The sequence below is a fragment of the Phyllobates terribilis genome, unplaced genomic scaffold, assembly GCF_046119375.1.
Source record: "Phyllobates terribilis strain yellow unplaced genomic scaffold, ASM4611937v1 Scaffold_1__5_contigs__length_1240528914, whole genome shotgun sequence".
NCBI classification, from domain to species: Eukaryota; Metazoa; Chordata; class Amphibia; order Anura; family Dendrobatidae; genus Phyllobates; species Phyllobates terribilis.
This window is the reverse complement of record NW_027362761.1, coordinates 24,563,991-24,576,452: the sequence shown is the minus strand read 5'-3', so window position 1 is coordinate 24,576,452 and position 12,462 is coordinate 24,563,991. Positions and strand designations below refer to the sequence as shown.

Sequence of the window (12,462 nt, the reverse complement as noted above, 5' to 3'; positions counted from 1 at the left end):
CTTTCACACAGTTTATACACTTTATTACTTTGTCCCACTCTGGGACTTTCACTTTTTTTTTTCTGATCGCCTGCATGGCACAGGAATGGAGCACCATCCCTATGCCATGAAGGCTGTCAGAAGTGCACAGTGTGAAGATTGCTTGGAGATGCACTGCGCATGTCCAAGCAATCTTCCTGCTCTCTGGTGACCCGGATGTTGTCATGACGACATCGGGTCGTCATGGCAACACCCGGGAAGCCTTTGCAGACTGCGCTGGAAGCCGGAAGAGGAGGTGAGTATCGCCGATCACCTCCCCTTGCCCCCGCAATGCCGCGATCGACTTCGATCGCAGCATCGCGGGGGTTAATGTGCTGGGAGCGGTGCGTGACCGCTCCCTGCACATAGTACCGGGTGTCAGCTGTGACAATCAGCTGACACCCGGCGGCGATCGCGCCCGCACAGCCTGTGTGCGCGCGCGATCGCGATGACGTACTAATACGGGTCTGGCTCTTAAGTCCCAGGGCACAGACGCGTATTAGTACGTCAGATGTTATTAAGGGGTTAAAACTGTCAAACAGTTGCAAATCATGCACACGGGAGCGATTCAAACACTTCACCGAGCAGCTATAAATACTCGGAGCTCGGCTCGAGCGTACTCGGCGAAAGGGTTAATAGAACATACTCACTCAACACTAGTTAAGACCCAAAATACTAGACTCTGGTATCTAAAGCTAATGAATTTAGTCTTAAGGCTAAGTGCTCACGATGCAGAAATGCTGCATATTTTTTCCGCTTCTCCCTGGCAGGAAGAACTCATGCGGTTTTTACATGCATTTTTCCTGCCAGGCAGAAGCGTTTGTCAAGCATTTCTGCATGCGGGTTATCAAGCGCTTTCCAAACGATTTTAGCATCACTTGGAAAAGTCCTTGACAACTTGGTCACACTATATAAATCCATGCGACCGGCATGAATTTATAGTAGTGTGACCAAGTTAGTTAAAAAAAAAAAAAGATTATACTCGCCTTCCGATGTTCTCCTTGTGTTTTCTCTGCTGCGTCCGGTGTCTTGGACGGCTCGCGGTCGTGTGAAGGACCTGCGGTGACGTAATTGAGTCATGTGACAGGTCACATGACTCAATGACATCATGGCAGGTCCTTCACAACACCGCGACCCAAACAGCAGACCAGACGAAGGGGCGAAAACACCGGGAGGACATCAGAAGGTAAGTATAATCTTTATTTTTTATTTTAAATTCTTTTTTTAACAGTTTCTATGGTACCCAGGTCTGCATGAGAGTCTCCTCTCCTCCAGACCTGGGTACCATCCGCACATTGAACCGTGTGATATCCGCTTGTGCACATGTAGTGATGCGGATGTCACGCGGTCCAATGCAAGTTAATGGTGGCGATTACTCTGCGTGTCCACAGAATTAATGGACATGCTGCGGATTTTTGAGCGCAGCATAAATGCTGCGGAAAAATCCGCAGCATGAGCATTGACATTGCGGCTGGTCATTGGGGACCATGGGGGGCGGATTACCAAACTTTTCCCAAGCGTTTACGCTGCGTAAATTCCGCAGCATAAACGCTTGGAAAATGCTTCGTGGGCACACAGCCTAAGACCCTACTACATAGGTGTTCTTATCTGCACTAGCAGCTGGAGAAGTCGAGCCAGGCTGGTGGTGTTGGGTGGGAATGACGTGATGGGTCCAGCCAGTTTGAAAGACAATTTTCCTTCATTGCTTTCCTTCCTCTTCAATACACTGCATGCTACTGAACGATTTCAGCCATCATAGCCTTGAATAAGGCTTTGGTACTCCCTCATTAATATTTCTCTGAGTTTAGGTGTCAGGGGATGCATTACAATGCAGAGCTAAGGTTAGAAAGTGCGTTCAGACATAATAATTACACTGTTCAGGACAATTTTTTCATAGTAACAGATTTTCTTAAATGTTACTATTAGAAATAGAAATCTAATTTGTGCAAAAAAAAGCATTCCTAATATCTTTGTTGGAACGATGACCTTATAATTCTATGACTGCTTTTCAACTAACCCATGTTTTCACAGGAATAAAGTTGCCCTCCAGGACATGGTCACCTCCACAAGAAGCCGATGATGCTGTGAAACCCAATGGAACAGACACTGAAGATTCTAATGAGGCTTGCTGTTCCTGCCCAAAAAGTGAAGCTCAGATTATGAATGAGCACATTGAGCTGGCATTCCGGAAAACATTTGAGAATTATCTGCACAATGTGGTCTTCATTCCAAGGTAAGAACTGTTAGGAACCAGCTTGGTGTTGGGGTGTACTTACCTGGCTGGGTAGTCTTCCATGAATTCAAAAGCTGTGAGGCAAAAAGGCATGCGATTTTGTGATGTGGATTTCAGCATTGCGGCTTATATTTGTGAAGCACACTTGCCACTTTCAACTAAGCTGTATGTTGTTTTGCCACATTATTTCTGGCTCTGTGGCACACTACCTGCCCATGTGAATAAGCATCCTAAAAATTCATAAATCTCACTGCAGGTGGTGCAAACCTAACAGCAAGCTCCTGCGTGGTTGCTTAGTGAGGAGGGGCTGAGTACTCCTCCTCTAGCAATTGGAGAATGGTCCAACTTACCTTGTGGATAGAGGTTGAATGCATATGTGTTTAACCGGTTCAGGACCGCCCACTGTACATAAACGTCGGCGCTGCCTGGGCTCTGTGCAGCGCCGACGTTTAAAAACGGTGGGTGGTCCCGCGGCCCTCAGGACCACCATTGTCCTGCAAGCGCTGCGGTTCCGGTGCAGAGCGATAGCTCTGACAGGGGACATCATCGGGACCTGATAGGAAAGGGTTAATGTCATTGGTACCTGATCCAATCTTCTATATGCCGCGATCTATAGTGATCGCGGCATATAGAAGATAGTGAGAGGAGAGGGGGTCGTCAACTTACCTCTCCGACGGCCCCTTGATGCCTTCCAGGACCTGCCGTTGTTATGGCAGCTGGAGGTCACATGACCGCCTCCAGATCTGCCACATATGGTGTCCTGCTAGGCTCAGCCTGCAGCTGAACTCTAGCAGGAGACAGACAGTGTAAAACTGTCAGCAAAGATCTCATCCAATTCAGTACATGTCTATTACATTGGATGAGATCAGTGATTAGAAAAATAAAAATTAATGTCCCATACAGGGACTAAGTAAAAATGTAAAAAAAAAAGTCAAAAAAATGTTTTCAAAATCACAAAATAAATAAAAATAAATAAATAAAATATTAAACCAATAAATCCGTATATTTTATGCAAAAACAAAAATAGTACACATATTTGGTATCGCCGCGTCCGAAACAACCCGATCTATAAAACTGTCACACTAATTAACTCCTTCTGTGCACACCGTAATAAAAATAAATAAAAAACGGAGCCAAAAACTATGCTTTTTCATCATATTTCAAAACAAAAAGTGGAAAAAAATGCGATCAAAAAGCAAAATGGAAATAAAAATGGTACCGCTGAAAACGTCATCTTGTTCCGCAAAAAAAAAGCTGCCATACAGCTCCATCAGCCGAAAAAATCAAAAAGTTATAGCTCTCAGAATAAAGCGATGCAAAAAAAATAGTTTTTCTATAAAATTGTTTTATTGTGTAAAAGCGCCAAAACATAAAAAAATATACAGTAAGTGTAGTATCGCTATAAACGTACTGACCCGAAGAATAATGCTGCCTTATCACTTTTACCACACGCAGAACGACATAAAAAAAAACCTCAAAAAACAATTCCTGAATTGTTGGTTTTTGTTAATTTTACCTCACAAAAAACGGAATAGAAAGCGATCAAAAAATGTCACATACCCAAAAATGGTATGAATAAAAATGTCAACTCGTCCCGCAAAAAACAAGCCGTCACATGACTGTCGGCCGAAATATGGAAAAATTATAGCTCTCAAAATATGGCGATGCAAAAACTAGATTTTGCAAAAAAAAGCGTCTTAGTGTGTGACAGCTGTCAGTCATAAAAACCCGATATAAATCTGGTATCTTTGTAATCGCACCGACCCGAAGAATAAAGTAATCTCATCACTTATACCGCACGAGGAACGGCGTAAAAAAATAAATAAAACCAATTCTTCACCTGCTATTTGTTTATTATGTCTCCCAAAGATCCGCAGTAAGGCTCTGCCCACATTTATCCTGCGCTCTGCGCTGAGCACTTACACCAGAGTTTCCGTGTAAATCTCTGAAATATGTGATTCAGATGGAACCCATGACGGAAGATTCCCTGTAATGAGGCAAATATAGTCCACTGAGGATGCCGTCTGGCCTGTGATCCCACGGTGTCAGTTTTTTTAGGCGTGCATAAAAGTGCGGTTGGCCACAGTTTTGTGCACTTCTGAAAAAAAGGACACCGCTAAACAGAGGCCAGACGGAGTCCAGAGTAACTCTGCTGCCTCATTACAGTGAATTACATCACTTGGAAATTTAGATGGACACCCTGATGTAAGTGCTCAGCCTAGAGCGCCGGATAAATGTTACGTAAAATGTTCCCAATAAAAGCTTCAACTCAGTCCTCAAAAAAACCTAGTCCCCACTCAGGTCCGTCATCTGTAAAAAATATAAGGGACTTCCAAGTTACTGGTAGCAGAAAGGCTCTGGAAAAGCGAAATGGCCCTTGCCCCCCAAAAGAAATTCAGAAAATTTTGTGCTCCCAAATCCAAATGCCTATTCTACAATAATTTGTTCTCCAATTGTCAAATAGCGCTCCGTCCCCCCCAGATCTCGCCGTATGGCTGAGCGGTACGATACAGCCACATATGGGGTATTGCCACTTTTAGAAGAAATTGTGTGACACATTTCGGCACCATTTTTACCCATTGCCCTGTGTGAAAATGTGAAATCTGAGGGTAAAACATTTTTTTGTGGTAAAAATATAATTATGCTTTTTTCACTGCCCAATGGTATAAATTTAAAAATTAAAAAATACTCACTACTTCCCTAGATGAATTCCTTGAGAGGTGTAGTTTACAAAATGGGGTCACTTGTGGGGGTTTCTGCTGTTTCAGCATGTCAGCGACTCTTCAAATGTGACATGGTGTCTGCTGCCTATCCCAGCCAACATAGTGCTCCTTTCTCTTCTGAACCCTGCCGTACACTAAAGCAGTGGTTTTCCCCCACATATGGGGTATCGGCGTACTCAGGAGAAATTGCACAACAAATTTCATGGTGCAATTTATCCTATTACCCTTATGATAATGCAAAATTAGGGGATGAAAAACATTTTTTGTGGGAAAAATGTGAAAATTTTATTTTTACGGCTCAATATTATAAACTTCTGTGAAGCACCTGGGGGTGCAAGGTGCTCACCACACATCTAGATAAGTTCCCTAAGGGGTCTAGTTTCCAAAATGGTGTCACTTGTGGGGGGTTTCCACTGTTTAGGCACATCAGGAGCTCTCCAAACGCAACATGGCGTCTGCTAATTATTCAAACAAATTTTACATTCAAAAAGTCTAATGGCGCTCCTTCCCTTCCGAACCCTGCAGTGCGCCCAAACAGTGGTTTTCCCTCACATATGGGGTATCAGCACGCTCAAGAGAAATTGCACAACAAATTTTGGGGTCCATTTTTTCCTGTTACCCTTGAGAAAATAAAAAAATTGGGTCTAAAGTAACATTTTTGTGAAAAAAAGTTAAATGTTCATTGTTTTCTTCCACATTCCAAAAATTCCCGTGAAACACCTGAAGGGTTAATAAACTTCTTGAATGTGGTTTTGAGCACCTTGAGGGGTGCAGTTTTTAGAATGGTGTCACTTTTGGGTATTTTCTGTCACAAAGGCCCCTCAAAGTGACTTCAAATATGATGTGGTCCCTAAAAAAATGTTTTTGTAAATTTTGTTGGAAAAATGAGAAATCGCTGGTCAACTATTAACCCTTATAGCTTCCTAATAAAAAAAAAATGTTGGTTCCAAAATTGTGCTGATGTGAAGTAGACATGTGGGAAATGTTATTTATTAACTATTTTGTGTGACATATCTCTCTAATTTAAGGGCATAAAAATTCAAAGTTTGAAAATGCAAAATTTTCAACATTTTCGCCAAATTTCCGATTTTTTTCACAAACGCAAGTGATATCGAAGAAATTTTACCACTGTCATGAAGTACAATATGTCACGAAAAAACATTCTCAGAATCAGGGGGATCTGTTGAAGCGTTCCAGAGTAATTACTTCATAAAGTGACAGTGGTCAAATTTGAAAAAATTGGCCTGGTCACTAAGGCAAAAACAGGCTCTGGTGCGAAGTAGTTAAACCCCTTGATAAAGCTTTATCTGAAAGCTGTAATGGCCCCCATAAACATTAGGCTAATGCCAGTCGAACCTGTCGATATCAACGGGTTTAGCCGATGGTCTAATGTAGATGGGGGCGCTGGCTGGCTGATGATTGGGAGAAATGTCACTCTCCCGGGCTGCCAATATCATTGTTTTCTTGGAGATAAGCAGCCAGACGAAATGTCAGCCAGCAGCTTTCTCGCAGAGAAACAGGAGCGCTTGGCCGAGCGAGTGCTTCTGTGTATGGGAGTGTCAGCTGAGATGGTTGACGGCCAAACGATTGGCCGACAGTCATCTAATGTGTATGGCAAGCTTAAGATTAGGGAGCAAAATAAATTTGACAGAACTTCTGTTTTTACTTTTTTTTTCTATAGACCTTCTAGAAAACGCAGAGATACATTTGGTGTTGCAAATGGTACAGTGTCAAATCAAGTAACACCCAATCCTTTATCCAATGCGACTTCAACTGGAGCATCTGATGACCTCGAGCCAAAGAAGTTTTCTCAGAAGGTTTGGTTCAAGGAGTCTTTTGTCATTTCTGGCCTGAAGCATTTCACTGCATATCGAATTGAAATCCATGCCTGCAACCATGAAGTTTCACTTGGCTGTAGTGTAGCTGCATATGTCAGTGCCAGAACCATGCCAGAAGGTGAGCCCACCCATACAGGGTACAGTTGTTGTTTGCCAGATTGTACAAATCAAAAAAATGTAATGCTGTTTTTACATAACAAATTACATAGGGCATACAATTACATCTGCATTGCATTTGTTGCATATTTACTAGATAGATGTTAGAAAATTACCATTCAAAGATGGCTGCACATTGCTACCTTCAAGTTACTGAAAATTGCCAATCTTACTCTGTGTGGCCGCACTTCTTAATATTAACTGGCCTCTTTTTCTCTGCAATAGCATGTTTTAACATAAAAAAAAATCACTTTTCAGTATAGTAAACCTAGTTACTGAGTTTACAAATAATTGACTATTCACAGCTAAAGCCGATAATATTGAGGGACTAGTGACGTATGAGTATGAGCCTCCTTACATCATCCACCTCATGTGGAACGAGCCCAATGAACCAAATGGCTTAACTATATTATACGAGGTCCAATACTCCCGGCTTGGAGACACACAGGTAATTGTTCTGTACATTTTTAGATTATTTTCCTGACGACATATTACATCTTGTAGCAAGTGATTATATTGTTATCACTTTCCAGGAGGAAAATGTCTGTGTTTCCCAGAAACAGTATCTCCAGGATAAAGGAGCCAAGCTGCGATCTCTTCCCCCAGGAAACTACAGTGTGCGAGTTCGGGCCACTTCTTTGGCTGGAAATGGTTCTTGGACTCAGACTACTTATTTTTATGTACGAGATGTAGGTGAGTGTTCACTCATTTGTAGGCAAAAAGAGACTTTGCAGTAGTTTTGCAACATCCTGGTAACTTCAAGGTAAAAAATAAACCTTTACACCAGTTTGCTAATTTTAGATGTGCAAAGATCTCTGTTCCTATATAATTCTTTTTATCTGCTTTCTCAGATATCTACCCAAGAAACATCTTGAACATTGTCATAGGTCCAGTCATCCTACTGTTTGCTTTCCTCATCATTTTGATAGTATGCATGATCCAGAAAAAGAAGTGAGTGGTTCTGAAGATTCTAAGTACAGCAATTTTTAAAGGGTTATTCTCATTATTGATCCTCGGGAGCTCACCATTTCTCTCCTGGCTTCATGCTTGCAGCGGTGAGGTTTTGGGGGACTGCCCTAATGAAGATTGACAGTTTGGACTGTTGGCATGGCTGAGCTGAGTGCTTTCTCATGCTGCAACATTAGAAGAGTGCAGGGGCACTAAAGCTAGCAAGATTTGGCACTCTGGACAGCTTCAGAGCAGCGCTAACAAGCTCTAGAGCATGCAAGCAATGCGCACCTTGCCTACGTGACTTGTCATTTCAGGATAATTTGCAACAGAATGTCTGTGTTTGCCTCCTCCCCCTTCTTCTATGTTTAAATTTATGGACAAGACACTGATCTCCCTGGGAATCTGCCTCCATAGCTTATTTTAGATGAAAGGGGACGTTACCAGTGTGAGACGTGTAGATCAGGAGGGCAGACTGTCAGTCATTACTTGTCTCAAATTGGTAACTCCCCCTTGCATTCAAAATAAACTTTGGAGGCAGATTATCAGGGAGATCTATGTCTGGCCCTAGATCTTAACAGCTCATTTACATATTAAGAAAAACATGGATTGCTCGGGAATAAGACATCGCATTGCAGATACCAAGGTGTAACTTTTATTCCGCTTCCTACAACCTTCATGCCCTTATAATCTACTTTAGGGGGGTTGATCTTACTGACAGCTGTTGTCTTGTTGTTCAAAAAGCATTTCCTTCCCCCGACCACACTTTTTTTTGCACTGTATATGAACACTGATGTATTCTGGTGTTCGAGTGTTCAGAGAGCGCATGGAGCCTTTGCCACTTCTCAGTATAAAAAAAATCTTAAAATTACAGCACTGTTTCCTATATTTGCTTATTAAATTATACACCATTTTTTCCAGTACACTTACTAAATTATTAGCACATCAAAGCTTCCACCTATACAATGTGCATTTCTTGAAGGAGAGGTTTCACCTATTGATTAATTATAGCCCATACAAAAACATTTTTTAATTCACAATCTTTGTATGGAGACTATTGCAAATGTTGGACCTCCTAAATCCTAACTGTTACTATCAACATCCTTAAAGGGAACCTGTCACTATGTTAGAGCAGGTGGAGGGCGAGCAGATTGATATATAGTTTTGCAAGAAAAGATTTAGTATAACCTGTGTTTTCACCATTTTTCCATCTGCTTTTTCTGGAATTTCAGGTCCAGTGGGCGGTCCGATCAGTGATTGACAGCTTTCTTTGTACAAGTGTGCATACAGAGATATCACTGATATCTGGTCCACTGGACCAAAAATCCCAGAAAAAGCAGATGTACAATACAATAGCTGGTATTATCGGAAAATAAACTTTTAATGTTCTTTGCCTGTCATATGAAAATACTCTCGACCTTAGGCTATGTGCCCACGTAGCGTTTTTGTAGTGTTTTTACGGCCGTGAAACAGCTTGTAAAATCGTCTGCCATGCAAAGCAATGTGAATTCGGATCTGCTGTGCACATGATGCGCTAATTAGCGCGTCGAATTCGCATTGCTTTGCAAAACGCAGCATGACCATTTCTACCGCGTTTACGCTGCAAATTAGCGGCCATTGAGGAACATTGAAACGCAGCAAACCCAGAGGTATATGTGGATTTGCTGCGTTTCAATTAAATTCAATAGCCGCGAATTTGCAGCGTAATCGCGGTGCATGTGGTACCCGGGATGAAGAGGAGACTACAACTCCTCTTTATCCTGGCTACCACGCGGTGTAAAAAAGTTAAAAATACAAAAAAACTGTATACTCACCTCTCCGGTCTGCTCCCGGCGGCGTCCTCTCTCCTCGGCATACCGCGGTGTACTTGCAGGACCTGCGGTGACGTCATTTAGTCAGCTGATGGTCACGCGACATCAGGTTTTTTTTTTATTTTTTTAACTTTTTAAATCTTTTTTTTCTTTTACTATAGATGCACCATTTAAAGCATCTAAGTTGGTCACACAACATAAATCCATGCCGGTTGCATGGATTTATATTGTGTGACCAACTTGTCAAGCACTTTTCCAAGTGATGCTCAAAATCGCTTGGAAAAGTGCTTGAAAAAACGCTTCTCTCTGGCAGAAAAAATGCATGTAAATCTGCATGTAAATCTGCATGCGTTTTTTTTCTGCCAAAGCAAGGCAAAAATGCTCTGCATCAAATCTGCTACGTGGGCACATAGCCTTATTCAATATGCTATAGATCACTTTCTAAAACACTCTATAATCTGTAATTTTTTTTGCATAGGGAAGCCGAAGGCCCAACAGGACCATTGTATGCATCCTCTAATCCTGAGTATTTAAGTGCTAGTGAAGGTGAGTTGCTCTGATAACAACGTCACCCTGTTAGGGTGCATTTACTCTGCACAATTATCGTGAAAGAAGCATTCCCAGGAACGCTCGTGTCAAGATAAACATGCAGTTCAGTTTAACCAGGCTGCAGATTACCCAAGATCTTTTGGTTTGCACAAAAGATCTACGTTCTCAGCAGTATATCATCCAATGTAAATAGGACCTATACTGCAAACAGGAATGGTAGCCTATGTGCTCTGAGTGATCTACTACAGATGTGAAGAGCGGCCCTCCTGTGCAGGCTGCCTAACTACCACTGATTGGTAAATATCTACTGATCAGCAGACATTGAAAAAGGAGTCTGTCAGCAGGATTTCTCACCCCAAACGATTTGTATGAGCATGTCCAAAGACAAGTCCAGAAGTACCTTTACATGGACAGTCCATTACTGAGGAATCAGCATTATAATTGCTGTGCAAATGAGGCTGAAGGACTATTCCACTGAAGCCTCTTTCAGTGCAGCTCTATTCCCCTCCCAGCGCCGCCGCCTCCTGCCTGACATCACACAGCAAGCAGGAGGAGGTGGCGCTGGGCAGGGAATAGAGCTGGAGTGACAGAGGCTTGAAATCTACTGTCTCATTTGCATATCAAATGAAACGCTCAGTAATAATTTCTCAGTAATGAAGTAACAGACTGGCCATGTAAAGGTTTCCGTGGGCTTGTCTTTGAAATAGCTACATGCTCATACATAAAGCATATGTGGAGTGAAATCCTGCTTAAAGATTCCCTATAATGCCCTCAAGTCGGCTAATGTAAGCACACCTTAAGGAGCCTTATTTGAATGGTAAAAATTTGCAGGCTTGTCCAGTAATCATTTAAAGGGGGATTGCTCACTAAATACATTAATTGCCTATGCACAGATTAGGCATTACATTTATCACCTGGTCTTTGGCTTGGCTAGATGTAGGAAAAGCTTTTTTTTTCTTTCTTTTGTCCTCTTCTTCTTGCTAGTCTATTGAAAAAGGTTTTGTAACCATAAAAACATAAATACAATACTCTGATTCAAGGCTATATTGAAAACTCTTTTTTTTTTTTATTATTATTTATGCATTGGAACAAAATAGAATGGTACAAAGGAGTACCTTTTCAGTTATGACATTTTGGAGAATGATAAACATATGGTTTCCTTTCTTATGTATTAGTGACCTCTAAATCAGTATATGTCGTTTTTTGTTTTTTTTTTTGTTCTAGTGTACATTCCGGATGAGTGGGAAGTACCAAGAGATAAGATCAACTTGCTTCGAGAACTAGGGCAGGGTTCCTTTGGAATGGTTTATGAGGGAATTGCCAAGGACATCATAAAAGGAGAGGCTGAGGTTCGTGTGGCTGTGAAAACTGTCAACGAGTCAGCAAGTCTGCGAGAGAGGATAGAGTTCCTGAACGAGGCTTCCGTCATGAAGGGATTTAGCTGCCACCATGTGGTAGGAATTTATATTAATACACAAAATATTTGTTATTGCTTGATATTAATAATCAATAATATTGGTGCATCATTTTCACTAACTGTGGCCAGAACTTAAAGAGATCTACCTGGATCTTATTTTGTTCCAAAATTAGGCTGAAAACTCACTGCAGTCACATAACATAATGACATTCCATTTGTTGACCTGGTTTTTACCCCCACCACCCTTCCTACTCCCCAAGAGTGAACCTTGATAAGTTCCTTATTTTTTTTTTACTGTAAAGGGTACTTACCATAATTTTTATTCTGTTAGTCTCCTCAAAATTTTGCAGATTGGTACAAGCTCAATAGTAAGGGCTCATGCCGATGTCTGTGGATCTCTGTCTGATCTCATACCGCAATGTGCGGACTGGCCATGGGTCTCACGACCCAAGCGTAACAGCTTCATCAATTTCTATGAGGCTGCCATGCTCAGGTTGGGAGAGCCGCAGCACAGCCTGTGCATTAGCGGTGCATGCTCAGGTTGGGAGAGCCGCAGCACAGCCTGTGCATTAGCGGTCCATGCTCGGGTTGGGAGAGACATGGTACAGTCCGTGCATTAGTGGTCCATGCTCAGGTTGGGAGAGCCACTGCACAGTCCGTGCATTAGCGGTCCATGCTCAGGTTGGGAGAGCCGTGGCACAGTCCGTGCATTAGTGGTCCATGCTCAGGTTGGGAGAGCCGTGGCACAGTCCGTGCATTAGCGGTCCAT

The 12,462-nt window shown here is 42.2% G+C and overlaps 1 protein-coding gene across 1 annotated transcript in view; it reads left to right on the top strand.

Moving 5' to 3' along the window:
• Positions 1-12,462, top strand: part of INSR (insulin receptor) — a 145,682-nt gene that overhangs the window by 119,401 nt on the left and 13,819 nt on the right. The window contains exons 10-16 of the mRNA XM_073659848.1: positions 2,050-2,251; positions 6,656-6,930; positions 7,274-7,416; positions 7,502-7,661; positions 7,820-7,919; positions 10,206-10,273; positions 11,501-11,730. Coding sequence (XP_073515949.1) covers positions 2,050-2,251; positions 6,656-6,930; positions 7,274-7,416; positions 7,502-7,661; positions 7,820-7,919; positions 10,206-10,273; positions 11,501-11,730 — 1,178 coding nt within the window. The remainder of the gene's footprint in view (positions 1-2,049; positions 2,252-6,655; positions 6,931-7,273; positions 7,417-7,501; positions 7,662-7,819; positions 7,920-10,205; positions 10,274-11,500; positions 11,731-12,462) is intronic.